The following is a 24046-nucleotide window of genomic DNA, read 5'->3' on the forward strand; positions in this document are numbered from 1 at the left end:
GCGCACTCAGTTGTCCGAAAAAAAAAAAAAACATGAATAATTTTAAATGTTCAAAGAAGTACACTTTTCAATCAAATTAAACAAAAAGGGATGTCAAATAGTTTTCACTCATTTAAGAGTAGAAAGTTGCTCAAAGTGTGATGCAATCAAGCTAAATGAGTCGTTTGTCAAGAATTTTTATTTGGAGTTACAAGCCAAAATAGGGCCACTTCATCACATCACTTCATCACATCTCTTGGTGTTCCGACTTCCATAATTTTTGAACTCAAGATGGTATCAGCATGCAGTTTTCACAGCAGTAATGCTGAGATTGTGCTCTTTTCAAATCTGTAATAAAAACAATTTGACCAGGGTCGACAAACGACTCATGTAGCTTGATCGCATCACAAATGTGTTCCTCAGAAAATTTCTTATAAATATCCTTTAAATATCCAAAGTTGGAAGAAAACTGGGTGTCCATGCCTTAGATACACAGCACAGGAAGAGACAACCGAGTATCACAGGAAGCATACATTTGTGGGTTTTAAGGAAGGAAAAGTGCATACATTATCCCTGTAATATCAGTAAAATTAAAAGATTAAAGGCTGATTTCAAATACATGTATTTAAAAGACTCTAATGCAGTTTTAACTGCAATGATTTGACAAATCATTGGTTTATTCTACCATATAGACCAATACTGATCCCGCATCCACATTTTTGCCATTTTCAGACACGGATACTCGTTTGGTTTCCATGGTGATACTGAATGTTGCTTGGCTGGGTATCCTCGTTCGGCCTTCCAGTGGCTGCTGGAATTTCGGTAGCTTACGCGGCCCTAGCTCAGGATCGTCGTATCGCAGAATCTGGACTCTGTTCGCATCTGGGGAGAAAGCAATACAGATACATTACTAACTCTTTTTCCCCCACAAACATACACAAAAATAACTACAATTAAGAAATTGCAAAAGAAAATGAAAGGAAAAAGAAAGCAGCCCGTAGCAAGTGAGCTCCAGGAGAAATGATGCCCCAAGCTATGAAGTACCTTTGATTCCTCGGTCCTGTTTGAGGATGCGGTTGGCTACCTTGGCAACGGTGTCCCCTTGCATGATGGGAACATTCAGGGTGAAATGTCCGCTGTGTGGCTGAGGGTTCACCGCCTTCACAATCACACTCGGCTGCAAGAGAGTTTATTAACGATTAACAAAACTTCGCTCATAACATCAAGAAAACATACGACCCTGTTGAGCTCAATTATCTCCATGCCTGTTAGAATTGAAGACACCTTACGCAATATTACCTCCCTAAGAACAATAGATTTGTGAAAAAAGGTATATATGATGATATATGTACACTTTTTAGTCAACAATGACTTTTTGTCTTCAAAAAAATAATAAAATGGCAACAAAAATACTTTATATAAAATTTCTGTTGAGGAAAAAAAAAGTTTCATATACTTTTAGATGACTCTGTTTTAATAATTTTGAACAATGGCAGTGGAAGAGACTGGCATCCTCCACACAATTGAATGGAGAGATCGGATACCAGTGTGTAGCTTCACTAGTTTGTACAGCTTGGAATGCCAACGAGCTATCAGATTATTTACATGGAGACCAGTGGTTTAGCTAAGCTCAGAATTAACAATAATGAAGAAAGCGGTCAATCTTTATTCGTAAGACACAAGGACCCACAATATGCTTAATAATAATAGGCTTTAATAATAGGCATAATAGACCCATATAACTGAAATCATTTCCACAAAATGCTAAATTGACATTTTCTCCTGATAAAGTTAGGTTGAATACCTCAGTTCGGAAGAGGGAGAACGGCTTTCCAGGACAGCATTCCTCTTGTATCTTATCGGTGGCTTCTGAGCTAAACTTGACATCTAAGCCTTCCAGCTGCGACAAGGAAAAATTAGGAGTACAGTTTAATTTCTTCCGTTAGTATAAAGAAACCAAAAATAATGATATTGTTTTGATAATTCAGATTTGTTGTTAAAGTTGCATTTCCCATGCAATTTTTGAGTTTCCTCCCAAATTAGATTCTTAAAAAATTGTTATTTTTCTAGCGATGCAAAAGTTATTCACTTTTGAATGAGACATCAATCAAACAAAAATGGCCCAAAATTAAATTATTGTTTACAATCTTCAAATTATTGACTGACAGACAATAATGCAGTTCTTGCGTGGTAGGCTGGTTCCCACCCCACAATCAGTATCGATATTGTACAGACCGGGCGCCAGTCTACTGATCTGTTTGTGCCCAAAACAAAAAACTTTTGCCAGATGATTGCAGATGTCCAAAAAAAGGGAAAGGAATGATTGCAATAAAAATACAAATTATAAAATTATTAATAGGACACAAATCTGACTTGTTGAAGAGGTTGTTGATGAGGCCACTGCAGATACAAGTTTCTTTTCTACATGTGGACATGTCTCAGTACAGTACAGAAAACTTAGACTTGTTAAATTATCCACTTTCTCTGTACTTCAACAGTGCACATGGAGTGACTATCAAGGCAAAAAAAATCCAAGGCATTTTTGTCGTAGCCTTAGCACTTTATTGAGTCCGTGAGAGATTCGCTGTTAGTGTTTTCCACGTATTTGAAGGACGAACACACCCTACTACATGTAACAAATGCTTCTTGATATCAGGCATTACTAATTTATTAATCTTCTTTACCTTTCATTTTAAACACAATGTTAAAACTGGGATTAACTTGAAAGATTAAATCCAATGCCATTCCTGACAAATATTCACAAATCTTTGAAATCTTTTAGGCATTTTCTCCGTGTAACAACAACAAAAATAAGTGAAGGAGATTTGTGATGCAATAAAATGGTTAAAAAAGTATTTCAAAATCTGTAAATAATGCTGTGGCAATACATGTACAGTATGCGTGATCAACACTCTCAAGGTCTCAAGAATAAAGGACAAGATATTGATTGAGACAGGCAGAAATTGGTTGTCATGGAAACTGTCCACCATCTGGGACCTCGCTATTCAGGAGATTATCAATGCCAATTTCTGTGGCAAGGAATCAGTGGCAGGGGCCTTTATTCTAGGTTATGTCAAAGTCGTAGTGACTACATGTAGTACAGTGATTTAAACCCTATTAGCGATTGTTGTTATCACTGGTGGCTTATTCTTAAGATCTAGGTTACATGCCCAGCGGACACATTATTATTATTGATTGATTGATTAATTTTTTTATTGGGGAGGGGTGTCTTTTTTTAAATAGAAAACGAAGTAAAAAATCATTCCCCATGCTATTTTCAAGTTCACCTTAAGAAAAAAAGACTTTCATTTGCTATTTTTCTTACAATATCAAAGTTATTCACTTTGAGTAAGACATCAAATGATAAAAATACATCGACGTTAGTTATTGAATTATTTCTTCACAAAATTCGAATTAGCGGCAGCCAGACAATAAGTTGGCTCTCACAGGGCGAGGGCATCTCTGCGCAAAAATAAAAGCCCCTTTTCAGAGTTGCAAATGCCCAAAATCAGAGTAAAGTACTTTTTTAAATTAAAACAAAACATACAAATTGAAAATTCGTTCAGAGAAAAAAGAATCCATTTTTTGAAGAGCACGGGATATGCAGCTTAAATGGGCTAATTTATAAAACATCATTAACTTCTCAGAATTTCAAATTTGTTCAATTCTAAAGGTTTTAGTAAGAGATTAAAGTTTACCCTACCAATTTTGTTTGTTTGTTTACAGATTTTATAACACTTTTCTACCAAAAAATATCTTAGTTGAAGCTACAACTTATAAAAGATGACACGATGGAAAATCTTTCTTCTCCCGCAACACATTACAAATTTAAATTACAAATTCCACCAGAGCTTTAATATCCAAGTAACAACCAGCGAACACAAATTCCTAGTTTGGATGCTTGAATAAAATTGCCATGGTAACGAGCCTGTTGTGAAGGATGATTTTTACGGCAGCATCAATATCAATTTACTTGAAGGCAAGGATAATCGATGGTCGTTTTTTCTCTCAGAGCCGGTACCAGCCCTACTGCTTAGCTTTAAAGCTATAGTCCATCATTTGCAGCCATCCAAAAAAGTAACTGGCATATTATTGTTGAAAAACATACTTGGTTGAAAGATAGTAAGTGGACTAAACTCCCTGTGAAATTAATCTTTCTGGCAAGCTTTCATTTTGAAGTAATCAACGAAAGAAGGCCTTTCCAACGGTGCGTCTTAAGACGCACCGTAGGAAAATTTAAATTATAGTAGTTCATTTTGTTATTCGGCGCAGCGCGCGCAAGCATTGGCACGACGCACAGGCGCGCGCGGTTGCTATAATTCGTCGGATCAGTGCGCGACATCGCGTATAGCTGCCATTCAAAACAATTCAAAACATGATTCAGCAACTTTTGATTTGAAATTGAGATCCTAGAATGCTGTTTTTTCTCGGAATATACAGCTGAAGCTGAGCTGAAACTTCATCAGGTTAGTTGTTCAGTATCCTTCATTAGATTTTGAACACTTTTGTTGCTTCAAACCAACAAAATGCACAAATTACAAATGATGGACTATATCTTTAAGGAATACATGTAAACTGTAGATGTACAAAAAGACCAGGCAAAAGCCATAGTAAGTCTACTACAAGACATGCTTTTAAGGTTTTTAGTGTATTGTGACATTTGTAAGGTGCTGGAGATGCACACACTAAAGGTGTATCAAGAGACAGACAATGCTTCATTACCACCGCAATGGTAAAGCAAGGTCATTTTTACCATAAACATATTAAATGCAATGGCCAATATCAAAAACTGCCTTGGTAGTGTTATACCGCCCTCGTTCATTAGAAAATAAGGATTAATTCAAAATATGGCAGTGGGGCTGGGACGAGATCATTTATACCTCAAGTCAATTGGGCAATCAGACTTCATACATTTCGGCAAAAAAAACGCAAAATAATATCCCTGTTTGGATATTTTGAGTATTGCTTTCTTTCTCAAACATATTTTCATACCACAACCAGAAACTTTCACCGGATAATTTATGCACAATACTAACGCTCGTTTTGATTCGTACGCAATGTTTTGTTAATCTGTACATTCAAACACAACATGTTAACCTAACCTCCTAAAAACTGTAAAATCCAATACCTGCTTTTTGCTTCAGTTTGATGGAAATCTAATGCAGTACCCCATATTTGCTTGAGTACAAAGTATGTTTCATTGGATAACCATCTCAGATATTTACGAACAGAAACGCCAAATCTATGTCATTTTTAATGTTGTTTTCAATCTATTCTGGTGACTCTTCAGGTATAATTTTTGTTGTTGTTGGGGTTTTTTTTGGGGGGGGGGTGTGGTGGATGAAGTAGAAAACTGACCTCCAAGGTACTTGTCAGATATGCAATGTTAGTCTCCAGGACTTCCTTCTCATCAAACTCCATGGTGAGATCCATGGCTCTAGGACCTGACTTGGCAACATTCTCCTGCGACAAACAAAATATACAGAGAGTTACAGATCGTCCTTTTGTGCTTTGACAAGTTGTATCAACTAGGTACCTAATCAGTTGCACAAAAATTGCTTTTTAAATTCACCTTTTAAAAATTAAAAATCATATTAATGTATCATAACGCCAATGTTGGGCAGCGTAAAATGTTGTGCAACTTCCGTAATAAATTGTGGCGGAAGTGGTGTGATGCCATTGCATAAAGTTTCGTGAAATCGGCTGCTGGTCTTCCTTGTATACATTAAATAGACGAATAATGCTCCTTAACCCTAACAATCCCCATCGGATCCTGTCAAACTCCAACACCAGGGTTTGTTGGAATCTGTTAGAGTGAGTACTGTACTAGTAAAGTGATTATGCTTTTCATGGGGCATACCACCAAAATAAACAGAGTCCAACAGTTTTTGTGTTTACCATATGGTGTTGGAATTTGCAGGAGTGAGGAAGGTTCTTAATAAATCACTCTAACGTACATGTCTTCCATTCAATCTCAATGCTAGACTACACAACACTATCAACTCCTCAACTTTTGTTACGTTCCAATTAAATTGTAAAACAAAATTGACAATTTCTTTTTCTATATCAGGAAATTCTGTAGTGAGCCTTTTACCTTGACATGCTGCACGAATGGCATGACCTTCTTCATGTATTTCTTGAGCAGATCGATGGTTTTAAGCTGACCCAGTATCTCTTTGTTTTCAGGAAAGCCGCTGGCATTACTCTAGAAATGATCAAAATGTGTAACAGTTTAACAGACCATAATTTTGAGCGAGCAACCCTGTCATTTTGGAGAGGGGTGCAAACAAACGTGAATGCAAGGTTGTTGACATAAGATTACATGTTACATTCAATTAAAAATTACACTGTGCTCATTATTACTTTTGAGTAAAATCATTGAATTGATTCAACACATGCAGGATTTTTACTCTCTGTTTGCAAAGAAATTGTGGTTTTACAAAATCCTTTTTTTCTCCAAAATTTAGTATACTGAACATGGTTCATAGTAAATCGAGGTAAGGTGGCAAAATCAGCACTAACTCCTGCTAGCATAAAACAGTTTCACAAATGGCAAAAAAATTAAAGAATAAGGAAAAACTAGACCAACAATTTCATAAATGTCAATAAATGTCAAGCTTGTGTCTTGGAACATCAATGTAAAACCCAAACAATCCAAAAATGTTCAAGTCTAAAAAGTTTGCCCTGTTCCAGACATTTCTGGCAATCTTTTTGTCTAGAATTATTTTTTTTCCAAATCAGATATTTGAGTGGTAAAGGAAATGTTGGACACAGACTTACATCGTAGAGTTTCTTGAGAGTTGTCAAGACAGCGTTCTGCCATGGAGGGTAGGTCTTGGCCACGTACAGGGTACCATGGGTTGGCTTAGGCGGTGGGGGAACACCTTTCTGTCAGACCAAACAAGAAATGTAGTCAAATAGTCTCTCCTTTTGTAACCATTGAGAGGTAAATATGTACAGAGTCAATATCCTACTACGATTATACATTGTATGAATCAAATTTTCTTAAATTGCATAAGCAACACACACACACCGATATGAAATATAAAACCATATGGTTGCAGGCCAGTAAATCAATCCAAAATTGCCTACGCCGGCCAAATCACGATTTGCATGCCCTCAAATTCTTCGGTATTTGAGCATACTGTGGGCCATGAACTAGAGGGTTTGTAAAAAATATGGGTGGAAGCCGTGCACAGGACTGTGAGCTTGTAGTTCTGTGCAATTTGGATGAAATCGGAGCCCTAAAAGCGCTCTATTTCGCAATGGAGTGTAGGCATCGTTTTTCAAAATGACGATGGGCTTCAGGACTATTTTCAGGGGTGATCATCTTCGGATGGAAATTTCTCCTAAAAGTCATCAGTTAACCCATTAAAAATTGAAAAGAAAATGAAAGATGATGAAATAAGCTTTGATTTGATGTGTGTCTCGAACACCTTGGAGAGTTGTGAGTATTTTTTCCTGAATTTCTGAAGTGGGGGCATTTACCATTGGGGTCTATGGCAGTTTACTGACTGGTCTGCAACCATATGCCACATTTTCCTTTACCTCTTAAAACGTGGTACATGGATGAACTACATGCAGGTTATACCATGTTGCAGTCAGGTGTCATGACTGTGCGCATCCACATGGGCCAAGTTCGGGCAAGGACCATTAGTCGACTAGTGGTTGATTTGTGACGTACCTTACGCCTGCGCACTAATAGCAACGTGCGAACGTCTCTAGTCAAACGCTGGTCAAAACGTCATCGCAAAACTTCTGGATCCTGGCTCCCTGCTGTACGCTATGAATGCGTGCGGCTATTGGTTACCAGCGATGCAACCAACCCCAGTAGGCTGGTTCCAAATAGTCGACTCGCGTAGTCAACAATCGTCGACTAGACAGAGTTCCGGTTAACTTTAGTTGAACTATGGTTAACCAATGGTCAATAATAGTCCTTGCGCGAACTTGCCCATGATTGTAAGTTATCTTACCTTTCCCTTGGGAGGCAACATGACATTCTTGAGTCGCAGGCGGAAGTCATGGGCCGAGTCCATCAGGTAGTCAGATGACCTCAGTAGTTTACTGTCTACTTCACCAGCTACTGGCCACCGAGCCTTCATGATGGACTCTTTCTGCAAAACCACCAACAAAATAAATAAATAAAAAATATAAAAACCATCACAGTTATGCTAAGATTTTTTACTACTGTGATCGAACAAAGCGTTTTTGATACAGCAGGGGCATATGTTCAAAATATAACATCATACATCACAGCAGTGAACGGCTTTTTCATTATTTTCTGTCTCCTTTATTTTGTGCCTCTTAACTGTTCCAACATGTTAACTTTTGGTTGCTTCAATGGCATATATGGGTATCAGTGTTACAAGGGTTTCTCACAGTGCAAAAAAGCTGAAGACACAAGCTATGTCTGCGTGCTTGCAGTCTTAAAACGTGACACGTGACCCTTTATGATGCTCTTGACGAAAGAAATTACATTATCAAAAATGTTAGATGGCCTTACATTTTGAGCCTAGCAGAATCCTAGTCTATGTAATAGACCCATGGCGCTTTCTATATCGGGTCTCCGGTGCGCGTCATAGACAATGTATTAAAAAACCCTGCATCACGCGCTCTGTTATCATGTTACGCGATAACACGCCCGGCTGTTGTTGCATTACAAAACACTGCATTCGAATTGACCAATCAAACGTTTAGTCCTGATTTGGGACTGAAATGACGTTACGATTTAGTAAAGTCCACTCTGATTGGCTGAAGTTGAGATCTCATAAATCTGCATGCTTTGACATATCAGACGTTAGACAGGAGTCTGGGCTCCGTGTATAACGGGTGATACTCAGACTAGCAGAATCCTTGTCAAAGGCTAAAAAAATGTGGTTACATCATACAGTGACTTAGGGGTACAATGAAAGTTTGAAGCACATTGAAAGTTATAGTATAGCGAAAAGATTTAGCGGCTCAAAGGTGGCACTGCAACTTTCACGACATCAGCTGTATATAATTACACGGTCAGTGTGCTGATCGATGAATGCAAAATTGCAAAGTTCTGTCAAATCAGATTGTGTTGCTCTAAACAGAGTACAGTAACAACTTGTACTGTAGATTTGATGTAATGAGTAGGTTCCACATTTCTGGATGGTATACTTACGTTGCCAAGCAGCCCCCATATGTGATCGCAGAGATGTGGGCAGATAGGCGCTAGCAGAAGAGTTTGGCATTCAATGAATCGCATGACTAGGTCATGGTGCATCCCGTCGGTAGCCCGCTCACGGTACCGGTCCCTCGCTGCCTGCAGACGACAGTGGAAGAAATGCAAAACATCCCTGTCAATAATGCTGAGCACAAATAATATTGAAAGCGAACCACTCAGCTTCCAATTCCACACTGGTTCCCATTTTTTTAAAGTCAAGAATATAATTTTGTGAACTGAAACTTGATTTCTTTCCTTCCTATTCCCTGGTATGTTTGCCTACACATTACAAATATACAGTGCACGTACACCGGTGAAACTTAAAGAGACATTCTTCCTTCGACTTGCCAGTGCCTTCTTGCCTAGATGTTTGCACAATGAGTCCGCAAACATTAGAAACTTTACTTATAAAATCCCGATTTGATCAAGCTGCATCACTTCACTTTAATATGAACCCAATTAAGTCAAAACGTTTTTGGTAAATGATGCTTGTAAACTAGTTTGGATTGGGATTAAAGGTCCAATTTGTTTTAAGTGAGATGGAAACTATTGAGTGTATCTCATGAAAATTCACTCAGTCACATATATAACAAACAGGAAAATCCTTACTCTAACTTCTCAATAGCCGATCCAGTGTTCTGACCAATCACAGCCGTGATTTAGGAGCGCGGCAGGAAAATGCAGCGTGGCATTGGAGAGGAGCACGTGCTAATTTGCCCACGTGCGCAGTGGGAGGGGCTTACTGGATCGGTCCATTGACTTATGCCAAAGACTTTGACTGTGTGCAACAAGACGTGTACTGGTGTATTTTGTGGTTTTAAAGAATACAATTTATCTGGGCAATTAATTGGTAGAAAGTGCAAATACAAATAACACTTGTCTTGTTGGAACGCTTATACAGTGCCTGAACAAACTGTGAAAATCTTGTTCAACAACATGTTCTGGAAACAGTACAAGGTATTGATTTCAAGCCATGAATTAAACTAGATTGAACTGAATTTCATTGATCAACAACATGTTTAAGGCACTCAATAAGGACCCTTTTCTATTCTGCTTGGAGAAACATGAGTTCCTAACCTGAAACTCAAAGAATCCTGTTCTCAGAGCTTCCTTGAACATCATCCTCTCATAGGCCTTCTCCGTCTCTTGTATCCCATAATGCATCTCACTGATGAACACCCGGTCGTGGAAGCTGTCCGTGGTTCCCCTCCGGAGGGCGCTCTCCTCAGCTAGCATCTCTCTGGTCCATTCCAGGAAGGTGTAGAGGCGCAGGATACCAGCGTCGGCCAGGCTTTCAATGAAGTTAGCATCCTCTACGGCTTGGTCACCGGCATCGGCAAGAGCCAGGCGCATACCTGACGGAAAAAAAACCCAAACCAAGGAATATTATGTTATACCATTTGTTCATTTAGAGAAAAATCACAGAATTCAATGATGCCATTTTCACCCACATTACTTCATTGCATACACAAATTTTTAGACAGTTTAAAAAAAAAATGTCTCTTGACAAACGTAAACCCAATTCACCGAATAAAATGGTAGCAAAACGAGTGCAATTTAACCCATTACAACCTGTAGCATCCGAAACCGCTACAATCGTAAATCCCACCACAATGTTGCAAAATCTCATTATGGTGGATTTGGTAAAGGTAAAGGGGGACGAACCTGTGTTCACAGGAACGGAGTGCCCATCTCTCATTCGTTAGCGATTGGGCCAGACTCATATGCTGCTGTGGGGGGATCGCCACACCTCCTCCACAGCGAGTCTGTTACCTTCCCAGCATTGAATAATGCCGGTACCCATTTAACACCTGGGTTGAGAGGAGTAAATGAGGTAAAGTGCCTTACTCAAGGGCACAACACGCATGGCCAAGGCGGGGCTCGAACCCACATCCTCACGATCATGAATCCTGTGCTCCACCGCTAGACCACACGTGCCCACAAATTTGGGAAACTGGGGAATAATTTATTTTACAAAAAAGAAAAGTTTCAATGGGTGCTATCCCTTTCAATGCCCATCCCGCTCACCATCTGCGGAGTACTTCTCCAGAGCACCAGAGAGCGTTAAGAAGTTGCCTGTGGACTTGGACATCTTCTCATTGTTCAGCAGGAGGTGGCCGTTGGTTCTGACAGCGGCTGGCCAGCGCTCTGGCTCGTTGGGCCAGACAGCACAGTGGTTATACAGGAAGTAGGTCAGGTGGTTGGGTACCAGATCTTTGCCGGAGACCCGCAGGTTGACGCCGTACCAGTATTGGAACTCATGCTTCAGCTTGGCCAGGGTGGCCTTGGGGATCTTGCTGGATTTAGGGTACGGGGCCTTGGAGTAGAAGATGTGGTCCCAGACTTCAGGGGTCAGCTGATCTGGCCTAAGGGTGGGAAAACAGGAAACATTTACTAACACTAACTACATGTACAACTGCTCCAAGTATTCTGCTAGAATCCAACAATATACCACAACCAAGAGTTGTCAAAGTATGAATCCTGCCCGATCAAAAAGACCCAAAACGAAGTACATAAATCTGGCTTTCACTGCTTGCATCAACAAAATTCCAACAGAACTTGCCCCTACCGAACATTTCTAGATTTAACAAGGGGAAATTTTATGGTTGTCATCAGAGTATTCCTAATGTAGAAAGAATCAGAACCTTTATTTTTAAGCAGCGTAAAGCATAAGCTAGATGATGACTTTGTACAAATGGAGGTCTTAAGAAAGTTACAGATTAAGTACACATGGGTTCTTAATCAATGGTAAGGATAAAATAATTAACTAGGTGGCATATCAGGTAAATGTGATATCTGCTTATCCCTTTGTCTACTTTACATGAAAAAGGACTCATTAGGCCCCCCCAAAAAATACTCGGTCTCTGGTCAGCGCACGCATCGATTTTAATCATGCGCGTCAACCTTTTTTTTTCCCTTCAAATTAACACGGAAGCTACAACAGCGCCCTCTATTGCCGCACCTCCTCAAATTTTTGTACCAAGGAGCACCAAGGAATGGGGAAATTGCACCAAGGCAAATGATAAAGGGCACCAAGGCAAATTATGGAGGACACCAATGTATAATGAGGACACAAAAAGCAAAATAGTACCCTCCTTATCTGTACAATTCAAGCTTGAAAAAAAAAAAAGCCACCCCCCCCCAAAAAAAACCGCGTCGCCATCAATTCCAGAACTTCAGTCTGACCAGAGACCGATTATTATTTTTTTTGGCCTTACTACATGGTAGGCTCAATCATGCTACTAGCAGACTCTATAGATACACGTTTCCTTAAAATTGGTTCCGGGTTCAGTGTATACATACTTGATTCCCAGTGGACTGGTTCCAGACCCATCAAACACGCCACCCTGTAGTAGATGCGCTACGGTATAGTAGGCCATGTAGACAGTGGAGTCAGACAGGGATTCGATCAGATACTGCTCATCCCACGGCATCTTGGTTCCTGGGAATAAGAAAGGACATGGCAACAAGTAATTCAGGCTTCTTTTTCTAAAGATTGGATTTATCGCATTGCCAAGCAGTTGGCTCAAAGAGGCCACCATAACATTTATTTTTTATTCCTTTTTGTTTTACATTTTTACGTGAAAGATTGAACATCTAAAAAAACCCAGAAAAACCTGCAAAAGATCTGTCACCTCCAGCAAAAAGAATATCGCATGGCATTATCTACCAATGGATGGTGACTTTCTCCCATTATGCAACCTTGTTTTACCAAAATTTGTGTCACATAGAGCAGCTCTTCTGAGCTCAATTTGTGCATTAAGACAAATCGTCGTACTGTGGTCCTCCAGGTTAAATATGAACAGGGGGCACCTTTCATTTTTGGTATCTGGGATATCAAGGTAAGAGGGGTGTATTCAAATAGGCCATCAGCTGAATGAAGCACAGGAAATGGGAATTTCCACAGGACCAACTGACCGGATAGGAATCCAGACCAGTAGAACTTGCTGCCACACTTGGAAGCAATTTTGTGTTCTTACCAAGGCCATATGATCTGGAGCAGGCGTGTTCATGCAGCCAGTCAAATGTGGCAAGGAAGTTCCGTCTTGTGTCTTCCGAATATCTAGTTACAGGAGTAACACAAGAAATTCCCATAAATACGAAATAACTTTATCTAAGAGAGTACCATAGCAGTCAGACAAGATATATCTAAAAGCTGGTATAAGATAGTGGTGAGAGAAATAAGAGATTTCAAAGTCTGAAACTTAACACATTTTTATGCTTTTAAATGAATATAGAAACTCCTGAAACAATATCAGAATAAAAATAGGATTAAACTAAAATGTGAAAAATAATAAAACTGCTGCAAACTGCTCACTGACTGGATTGACCCTGAAAATACAAGTTAGAGGGGCCTGATATATTTCATCTGAAGAAGTCTTTGCTAAAGGCCTCTCTAACAATTTTATTAAACTAAAATGATGAAAACCTGGATACAAACAATTGGATGTCAAATACATGTATTCTCCTCTATATATCCTTTAAACATTTGTCCAAGATCTCCCCAAACAAACAACATACTTACAGCTCCATTTTCTCCATGGCAGCTAAGGTTTTCGCCTTCCATTTCTCTTCCCCATAGTCTAGATACCACTGATCACATAGTGCCACCACGCACTCGTCACCAGAGCGCGATATGATCTGCTTCTCAGGCTCCAGATAGACCAACGCCTCACGGGAACCCAGCATCTTCTTCTGGACGATCTTCTTGACATCCTGGACCTTCTGACCTTTGACATCGGCAACAATCATGATCTGAGAAAAGAATATTCACACTTGTATTAGCTGAGTCAAAAGCTAGAGTTAAAATCTGTTCATGCTTTATTGCGTTTGTGCAATTTCTCCTTCGCTTTCTTTTCGTCTTCAAATCATCTATGGGCAATTCCAGCATGACGGACATTATAAAATCGGACATTATTTTGTACTTTAAGAGCTTAGTGAATAAACCTCAAAAGTATTTTTTAAATCTGATACATCCATCATCTAGTAATGGTCAAGGAGATTCCAGATATTGTCATTTTTTTAATTAATGGGAATCGCCTGTCATAAGGCAAGAAGGCCACTCAATGTGCAGACTACAAAGGAAAGTATAGAGAAAAAAAGTTAAAGGGAGAGAAGATATTCCCATTTCTTTTGAACAGTAATAGATTATAAGTTGGTGAAAACAGGATTCAGGAAAAGAGTTCCAAAGTGTAGCAGTACAAGGAAAAAAGCTAGAAGAATATCTTTTTTGGAAGGGATCTAATTTGAACAAATGTGATGCAATCAAGCGAAATGAGTCATTTGTCGACCCCGGTCAAATTTTTGGTATTACAGACTTGAAAGAGCACAATCTCAGCATTACTGCTGTGAAAACTGCATGCTGATACCATCTTGAGTTCAAAAATTATGGAAGTTGGAACACCAAGAGATGTGTTGAAGTGGCCCTATTTCTTTTGAACAGTGATAGATTATAAGTTGGTGAAAACAGGACTCAGGAAAAGAGTTCCAAAGTGTAGCAGTACAAGGAAAAAAGCTAAAAGAATATCTCACAGTATTGGCCTTTGGAACAGATACAGTGAAGGGATAAGAGGAGATTGCAAAAAGTGTCCTGCGTTTTGAGGACAAACAATAAAACTGGAGGGGCTGCAGCCTTTAGTTTCTGTATTCTGCCTCCATTTTTTTATCAACCTTGAGTTAATAGCTGATTACAATGGCTTTCACAAGAAACTGGTTTGGCAAATGACGAGGATAATGACCGAGACTTACCCCCTCGTAGAAACCTTTGAGGTAGACTTTCTCCTTGGCTTCGGCCAGCTTCTCCTTATCATTCTGACTCTTGATCTTCAGCTCGTCGTAGGCCGTGACTGCCGCTAGGTTACCCATGCCAGGCACGTCAATGATAGGCACGGGGTCAAAGGGCAACACCATCTCATCCTTCAGGCCATACTTGGCACGGAATTCCTATTGGGGAACAAAACGGAAAACAATGTTATCGCCTTTATAGAATGTTCTCTTTGTTTCCCAAAAGTTAATTCTTTATTAAAACACATGAGAAATTGGATTTAAGGCAAAAAGATTTGACTTTCTTCTTCACATTTGTTAAATTACTTATTCCATTCGTTACAATTATTCATTTCCCAGTAAACTTTTGTTTTTCGTAAAATATTTTGCGTATTATCCCAGCAACTGTGTATTATTCCAGGAGTAATGTTTGTAGATTAATCTGTGAAAACTATTTCTAACTTTTTAAGAATCATTTTCCATGGAAAAGTCTTCATAAATAAAGCCGTCTCTCGCCCTGCATTTGACACTTTGACATTAAGCAAGAACCTCAGAGCTAGAGAATTCCAATTCTATCAAATGTTGATGTCATGAGTACAAAAAAATTTGATAAAATTGGAATTCTCTAACTCTTGCTCTGATAGATGTAAGGGTAATTTAATAATAACCAATCACCTTCTTGTTTTTGAGGTCTTTGAGGGCAGCGTAATCATCAGGCGAATCAGACGGCACGCTGGTGACCACGCCTGTCCCTTTATTCTCCTTGATGGTCAGCATAGGCAGGGTATAGATAGTCTTGTAGGAGGTTAAAGGTGCACTCAAGGCCATGCCCATGATATCCTACGAAACACATCCAAAGAATCATTATAAAATTGTGGGTATCATTCTACACCGGTATGCAAGTCTTTGCCAAGAAAAGCAAACAGCTGTTCAGGTGGCACAAACAGTACTTTTTCTCGTCTTTTAAGAGGTTGTGGAATGCTCGAAGACATTTCCGTCATTTTTCGGGTATATGTAGCCTAAGGTGTGATGAAATAAAAACGACTATTGTGTCAGTCATGAAATGAGTACAAAAGGTACTTTTGAGAGCTGTTTTTCAGGTCCTGTTTCGACCCGAATGTGCAATTTGTGTAAAACTCGTCGTTGGGGGCAGCAAACAAAACATAGTAAATCGTGACGTAATAAACAGGACTCCCGATGCAGCGTAGTATAAACCTTGGTTCAAACAATTTGGAAGGGGATTGTCAACACCGAGATCCTCTGATTCACTGTGAATCAGAAATTTGTCAATTTGTCATGTTCTGAAGAGTGCATAGGTTATGGCACACAAATGGGACCACTACAAGTGGTGTGAGTATAGGAATGTGGCTTGGAAAAAGTTGCATCATTTCTAATAGACCCTGGTGCCCATTTGTACCCATCGAGTTTGCCCCCATCAGAAGTCATAAGGACAATGATAGGTTGGCCCTTCTAAGACTCCAAGTAAGAGATATTATAAAATTAGTTACCCCCAAGTTCGAGTGGAACTTGGAATAACGTAGTGCCTCTGTGTCCCATATCCTTTGGCCTCATGGCATATCAGACATAGACGGACTACAGTTTCCGTGTTCCAAAAGCGCGAGTGGGATAACAAATATATTTTTAATCAATCTTAATATACAGTAATAGATTGAATGCGTACACTGTATGTAGGAACTTTTCCGCAGTAATCCTACTATAAGTGCGTGCAGTAGGAATACCGAGCGCATCTTAGAATAATGCGATATGCGCGGTGCTATATCGACCGTGGTATATGGGATATGACTACACTGTTGATGTCATCATTTGACCAATCAGGATCGAGAATTCAACTTTGTTTGGAGATAAAGATTATTCCTCATTACCTGGCCCACCAGCTGCGCTATCACAGTCACTTTTCCTTCTTCCTTCAGCAAGCCCTGGTAGGACATATTCCGCGCTGCCCTGTGAGTGCTGATAAACACCTCTCCCTGTTTGGTCTCATAGGCCACGTAGTTCATGTCAGGCCGCAGCCAGCAGTTAGTCTGACCGTACATGGTCTCTGGTCTCAGGGTGGCTGCCACCAAATACACGCTCTTCTTGGAAAATTTCCTGGTGAAAGTAATAAATGTTTTTTGAATGTGAAAGGAAATTTATAAGCCACCAATGCTTTTAAAATCTTCAGCAATGCAAAATTACTTCGGGGATGGGGGATCTGGCTAAATGCCAAAAGCAAAAAATATAATTATTCTCAGTTTATCATCACGGATCAACAGAAGCTTGCAATGGTGTAACAAATGGAAACACAACTCTTGCACCGAAATGTCAAGCTTTTCTGTTTCTTTATATCTCATGGCATTTGATTTCCAAACATCCAAATAATGGAATACAGTATTCATGTCATTGATAACTGAATATACTCACAGATACTGAAATTTGTTTCCTTGTGGAGACATTTCTTTGTTCTCGTGTACTAAAGTTTTTGAGTTTGAAAATGTAGTTTCAAAATGTTCTTATTTAAACCAGAATTAATTTCCTTGGCTGAAATTCGGACTTAATATCCCTTTCTATTCTTCCATTTGCGACAGATCAACCCATCCTGGAAATTCCTAGTTTTTGAGTAAAATCCATACATCTATTTTGTGAAAACCTTGTGGAGACGTATTCATCTATAGAAATTGCCCTGTGGAGACGTATACAATCTTTTGTTCACTATTGTATGCATGTCTCCAGAGGGCACGGTGTACAGATCAAGAGAGTGTTATATGTAGCTTACTTGAGGCGTTCAGGGTAAGGCTTCAAAGCCTTCATTTTGATGAGGGTGTACTCCTGGGGCCCTACCCCCTCCCCAGACTGACGGTCGTGGTCCATACACGGCTGGCCATCCTTGGGTGAGTATATGGTGTTCCTCTTGCCAAACTTCACCTTGCCTGACTTCTTGAGGGTCAGCATGTGCCAGCGGACAAAGGAATCGTAGTAAGGGTTTGCGTCGGTGGTGATGAAGCTTCGCCTCCAGTCCGTCTAGGTGTTGGGAGGGGGAGTAAGGGAATAAGAAGTTAATTGTAAGGAAAACAAAGGAAAATCAACATCCGTTAAAATATTGCTAAAAAATAATATTCACAAATTTGGAATAATTTAATTTGATTTTTCAGTCAATAAGGTGATTGTCAACCTTTTTTATTTTTGGAAAATCTAAATCTCACAAAAATAAAAACGCATGAGAGAGAGTTAGATTATTTTCTCAGAAGTATTATAATTGGAAACTGCAATAATTGTCAGGAATTATCGACATTGTACAGAGGAGGATAGGAGTGGCACCCACCTTGAGTCCCATCCCCTTCAGGTCCTGCTTAGCCAATGGTGGGAAGTACTCCAGCCAGTGTTGTGTGTCAGCAAACAGGGGGATGTCCTCCTCAGAAATACCCAGGGACTGCATGATCTCCCACTGGTATTTAGCCTTGCCAGTCTTGGCTATTAGTTTGCTCTGTTGATGTTCAAGAAACACAATAATATGGAACAACTAGTGGTTTGTGTTATCTTTGTAACAAACAATTATTTTATTTGACATTTGCTTAAAGGGAAAATACAACATTTGCAAACATCAAAAAATAAAACTACCAAATCATTTTGAAATACCTTGCTGGACTGTTAGTGAATGACAGTGTAAAGCATCCTGTAAAATCATGGCACCTGGTATACTGTCATTTTCAAGAAAAGTGGTATTTTGGTATCAATTTCCAACGCTGATCGGCCGATCAGCGTTGGAAACAACTGGCTTTTTTTCAAATACTGGCCCCAATTGACCATCGCACTTGTCTGCAATCGATTACAAACCTATGAACGGGTACGAGCCAGCTAGACTGGTTCCCTGACCTTACAATTCCCCAATGTATGTAAACTGCTCTGTTTCTTCTTATATGGAGTCAGGGAACCAGACTACAGGAAAATGATCGTTTTTCTTGGTTTTTATAGCATTTTCGAACCCAAAACCTCAAAAAGTCAGTGTAACTATATTTGCTATATATTTCCAACCCCCCAATTCCATCCATTTCTGAAAATTACAGCAAAAGCAAATGATGTATATTCCCTTTAACTCAGTTGTAAATACATTTATGCAAAAAAATAAAAGAACACAGGAACAGCATGAAATTCAAACTATTTTTTAAAATTATTAATTTGAAGAAATGTATCCTTTAGGGATTAATAGATTTCAAAACACATTTCATTTACATACTACTTCCAGTTTGATGGCATCATCAGTTAAAATTGTGCAAAGTAAATACTGATTTATTTTACACAGGCTATGTAAGGTAAAGTGAAAAGAACTTCCAGAAATACAAAGATAACAAGAACGTAAATGTGTATTTATTAAGGGTTGTTTAACAAAATCGTGAGTTTTTGGTCACTCCAGAAGTGGCAATAGAGGGTGGAGCAAGGAAGGAGAATGTAAGGAGGAAGCTGTTACCTTCTTGCCTTTAGCCTTGTCCTTGCCGATCGCATCACTCCCTTCCTTATCAATCTGATCCTCACCCTCCATCTCCTGTGGGAAACTTGGTGGGCAGCCGAACTCCTCCATCTCCCGCTTCAGTTTATCTGAACAGGCCTGACATTCAAGAAACGCAATCTTTTTTATCTCTGAATACTAAGACACTACGTCAAAAGCAATTTCAAAGAGTAAACTGGACAACAGATCGTATAATACACCTGTATATGAGGACAGGCATCGGCCTCTTGCTTCCATTATACGGATGTATGTGAATTGTTTTCGTTTTGCTGAAAGACACTTACCTTTTTTGTGATCCGTGGACTGAATATTAAAATGGTGGTAGTCTTTAACATTTCATAACTTGAAAAGTACAAGAGTGATTTGAATGATTCTTGTACTAAAAGAAAGCTCATTGATTGGGCTTTCATACCCTAGATTTTAAAAGTGTTACATGCAGAACATCATTACAAAAACGGTCCTGACATTTGGATTTCCTTTTTTATTAACCCTGTATGATGCAAAATAATGGAATGGTCGATAATGGTAATACGGATAGCTAAACGTGTCCATACACGTATCAGTTCAGACGTGAAACCTCTCTACCGTGTCATTTTAGACATCAGCTTGTTTCAGATGCTGGTTTTTTTTTTTAGAGTGGGATCTTACCTTGATTGGCATGCCAGTGCAGTGAAAGGCGAATGGGTACAGGCATTGCTTGCCCTTCAGACGCTGGTAGCCAACGGCAAACTAACAAGAAAATAAAGAAAGGGCGGTCAGTGTGATTGAATATGTTGAAGAAAATGCGTACAGTAACTTTAACTTCTTTCATGAAATCAACAGGATGACAGCACACCAGCTCGTTATACATTTCTTGAAGAGTTTGCGAATGGTTTAAATAAATTTACAAGGAAATGATCAGGTGTTACACTTACCTCACACTTTGACAGAGAGAATGTGTGGCCAAGATGGAGTCTTCCATTCATGTAGGGATAGGGGAAACACACCATGTACTTATTCTTCCTGGAAATTAATGAGAAAAACTGGGTATATGTGAATAACATTCAGGGAACACGATCAAAAACGGCTTCCCTGTGAATTTAGGTCATAGGCCGGGTCATTTAGAACCAGCAAAAAATAACAGAAAACAAATATGAAGCAGCTAGTGCATTTTGTACAACGAAGCTGTCGAGACGAATACATGTGACGACTGCAAATATTTGTTTGACCTGTTGCCCTTACCCAGGACCTTTGACCCCAGCGGGTGCATCCTCCTCAAAAATCTTCTCTTGATCCCATCGTTCCTGGATCTTCTTCTCAATGTCTTGAAGGGTGCGGACCTTGGCTGTCCCTTTACGCCGCCCGTCGCCAGTGTCTGCCATGCCCCTTTACTTTAAACACCCTGGGATGAAAAAGGTTGCAAATGCAATGGCTGATTAGTCAAAATTAAATTTCCTGTTTTTCTTCTGGGGGGGGGGGGAATCAATTAGTAAAGAAGATGGCAGTCTTAAAAGACACCTACTATATTGCATGTTGAGGAGTCGGGAGTCAGTGCGCAAACCAGTGTCGGACCACTGTGAAATTTCTGCATGATCCAAACAGTTTTCAAATTCATAAGCTCCCATTTTCCTTGTATTTCTGGGAATTGAGAAATAGGGTCCTACTTAACTGAGTTAACTGGCGTCAGTTGGAGCCAACAAGCATTACCGAGCATCAAGGATTTGTTTTATAGGCTAGGCTTTATAAACTGAGGTTAAAATTGTATTAAAAGTTGTCATGATTGGCCTTTTGGTCCAATGTAGGGTAAGCCATGCCCATGGCAGCAGTCACCTTACTATCGCCAGACAATTTCCGAATGTTTAAAAAGGCAATAGGCTAAGGAATGTCGGTCGTTTCGTACCCAAGTCGTTTCGTACCCAGGTTGTTTCGTACCCAGGTCGTTTCGTACCCAGGTCGTTTCGCACACAGGATTCATGTTTGTCTTCTATATTGTAGCGTGATTTTCTTTGGTTGCTTTTCAGTTTTTCGAATTGTACTTTTTATAATTAGGCCAAAAAAAAAAGAATAGTTCTGCTTCCGGTTACCCGACCGACCCTATTTTTAGGCTGCGACCCTAAAAATTGTATCGGCAATTCCAAAAAAAAAAAATAAAAAATGATTGAATAGGCCTAAATAAAAATAAAAATCTTATGTCTTGTCTGTCTTTACAAAGTACCTCTCAACAACCCTTTTGCATCAAAAAAATGCTTGTATTTATTGTTTTCTTACTTACATTCGCTGTTTTTTCAAAAGAAAACTCCGTTATTTTTACAAATTCACTGCGCGATTCAACTACATGTACTTCGCAATTCGATGTCTATAATCACGTGCGTAATAAGCGCAATGCGGCGACGACTGGTTCCCGCCGCGCCGCGCAGGGGCCAATGATGAAATGCGGTAACTAGTCTGTGCACAGCTATGCGATCGATAGCGCTAGCATGGCTATGCAGGCGCAGGCACGTGCTCAGCGCTCTGTCAACTGGTCGGATTCGACATCGTAAAAATGCTGAGAAAGACATCGTAAAAATGCCAAGAAAACACCGATGGAGAAAGAACATTTTTGCAAGTTAATTCACAGATTTGATCTAGCTTGTCTGTGTATGTATTTTCCGTGTTTGCATGACTGGCTTAATCTCCTTTGTGCATCATAATTGACTGGGTACGAAACGACTTGGGTACGAAACGACTTGGGTACGAAACGACCTGCTTCGTAGGCTAAGTAGGGTCCAAGTTAGTTGAACTAAGGTAGGATAACCATGATCTGATGATGGAGGAATGTTCGGTAAGAATGTTGGGAATGAAAGTTGCAACCTGATGCCACTTTTTCTTCATATATATCATCTCAATGAAGGTCATTCATTGCACAAATGATGATAAGTCTATGGAGAGTCAAGACAATTTTTTACGAAGTGGCTATCGTTACGGCAGCCGTTGTTTAGCGCCCTCTACGATACTTTTTTGATACACACGCAGGTATATAATTATTTGTTTCCCCACATTTTAGCGAGCAGTGCGACAGCTCAGTCGATAGAGAATAGGATTTTGCACCGCGAGGTTGCGGGTTCGCATCTCAGTTTTGCACTCAAATTGTTTTCCTTTTCTAACCAGAGGCTTTGGAGGATTTTTTTTAAAAGGGAAATAAAGTGCGAATTTCATAACGTTCAAATTCACTTTTTTCCTTCTAATTTTATATGTTCTTCTCATGTTTTTATAGTTGCAGTACTACCGTAACGATAGAAAATGGGAAATGCGTTACGGCTGCCGTAACGATAGCCACTGCGATTTTTTTAAGTAGACCTATTTCCTAACATAAATAAAATTGGAAATGTTTCTCAGTCCCAGATTCATGTCTTATAAGTTATCGTCATTTTTGCAATGACTGACCTTCATTCAGATGATATATGAAGAAAAAAAGCAGCGTCAGGTTCAAACATTTTTTCTGAAATGCTTCAAAAATTGTCTCAACTCTCCACAGACTTTGTACACAACCGCTGGGTGCAGAAGAAGCGTCATTGTTGCAATATGCAACATCTTTCCCAGACATAACTGAACAAAGTTTATTTTTTCCAATTCTAATCAAACTTGGATTTTCTTTCGAAGAAGGGGATCCAAAACTTCACAATCGCCAATACTCACCACTGTTTTGTTAGTTTCGAAGGCGGAAACAATTATCCTTTATTCTAGAAGATCATGTAGGCCTTGTTGTAGGATGTTTCACCACCTTGCACCGTACACATGGCAGTCGAGTTGACGAAATCATGGGAAATCATGGAAAGCGCCCTCAAGAGAAAAACGGAATAGACGCACCTGGCCCGTCCCCCCCCCCCCCCCCCGCACTGAAAGTTTCTGAATTAACTTAAATTTCTTTCACTAGAGGTCGAGCCACATAAATCGTGGTCCTCACTATGATCGGTGCCACTGATATCTACCTTTTTTAGTTGTCATGCCTTAATATGGTCGGCTGGGGATGGGACTTGTCAGTTTTAGTCTAATTTTATTTTGTAATTTTTGTTTAATTAATTAATTGCTCTAAAGACGACTTGTGTGTATCGTCTTATTTGTGCTCTTATTGTTAAGGTCTTCTTTGCCTTTTTTTTCATTTCATTGATGAATTTTTCTTGAATATAACGCGAGGGCCCCAAATGAACACAGAAGTCATCATCACAGTTCAGTCAGCTGCAAGATAGAGTGCCAAGACGGATCGGGGGGGGGGGGGGCGTTGCAATAAAGGCAGGGACTGCGTACACCACCATCTTTTCCTCAGAAAGATTTGGTTAAAGTGGTCAGAACTTAGCCCACGCTGTAATTTTTTGAACCCACTTTTTGGGGACCACAAAAATTGTTTGACCCCCCCCCCCCAAAAAAAAAATGTGTTCGGGATCCACCATTGTAGAATGCACTATCACAAAACAATGGTGATGGCAGTTTTTTTGCCCGAAACTTTTTGTCTTATTTGCTACCTGAACCTCTGAGAAGCAAACCTTGTTTTTTTTTTAAATTTTTTATATACATATGCACCCAATCAAATCGATTTCGTTCCTGTGATAACCTCTGCGTCCTATTGCTCAAACCCGGTACCCATCCTCCAATCCCAA

General features: G+C 39.6%; 1 protein-coding gene across 2 annotated transcripts; it reads right to left on the reverse strand.

Annotated features, from left to right (window-relative positions):
* Positions 1-327: 327 nt before the first annotated feature.
* On the reverse strand, positions 328-23203 carry LOC119727751 (leucine--tRNA ligase, cytoplasmic-like). Of its 2 annotated transcripts, XM_038199798.1 has the most exons (23): positions 23088-23203; positions 20655-20814; positions 20348-20435; positions 20082-20162; positions 19395-19532; positions 18252-18413; positions 17706-17950; positions 16816-17041; positions 15608-15772; positions 14918-15112; positions 13695-13924; positions 13150-13232; positions 12473-12611; positions 11198-11535; positions 10247-10524; positions 9128-9268; positions 7953-8093; positions 6760-6867; positions 6074-6184; positions 5338-5442; positions 1784-1879; positions 1024-1156; positions 656-861 (listed from the first exon to the last, which is right to left on the reverse strand). In XM_038199798.1, the coding sequence occupies exons 2-23, from the start codon at positions 20792-20794 to the stop codon at positions 656-658; spliced, it is 3549 nt and encodes a 1182-aa protein (XP_038055726.1). In that variant the 5' UTR covers positions 20795-20814; positions 23088-23203. The 2 variants fall into 2 exon arrangements, with proteins under 2 accessions (XP_038055725.1, XP_038055726.1); XM_038199797.1 differs by lacking the exon at positions 23088-23203 and having other exon boundaries at positions 328-861; positions 20655-20794.
* Positions 23204-24046: the final 843 nt, after the last annotated feature.

The sequence above is a fragment of the Patiria miniata genome, unplaced genomic scaffold (genome assembly GCF_015706575.1).
Source record: "Patiria miniata isolate m_02_andy unplaced genomic scaffold, ASM1570657v1 HiC_scaffold_20, whole genome shotgun sequence".
Classification (NCBI taxonomy): Eukaryota; Metazoa; Echinodermata; class Asteroidea; order Valvatida; family Asterinidae; genus Patiria; species Patiria miniata.

Coding starts and splice junctions, on each gene's coding strand:
- LOC119727751 (XM_038199797.1), bottom strand. CDS start 20,794: ATGGCAGACACTGGCGACGGGCGGCGTAAAGGGACAGCCAAGGTCCGC. Junction 13,925..14,917: donor TCAAAGGTTTCTACGAGGGG/GTAAGTCTCGGT, acceptor TTCTTTTCTCAG/ATCATGATTGTTGCCGATGT. Junction 1,880..5,337: donor ATCTGACAAGTACCTTGGAG/GTCAGTTTTCTA, acceptor TCCTTGTCGCAG/CTGGAAGGCTTAGATGTCAA.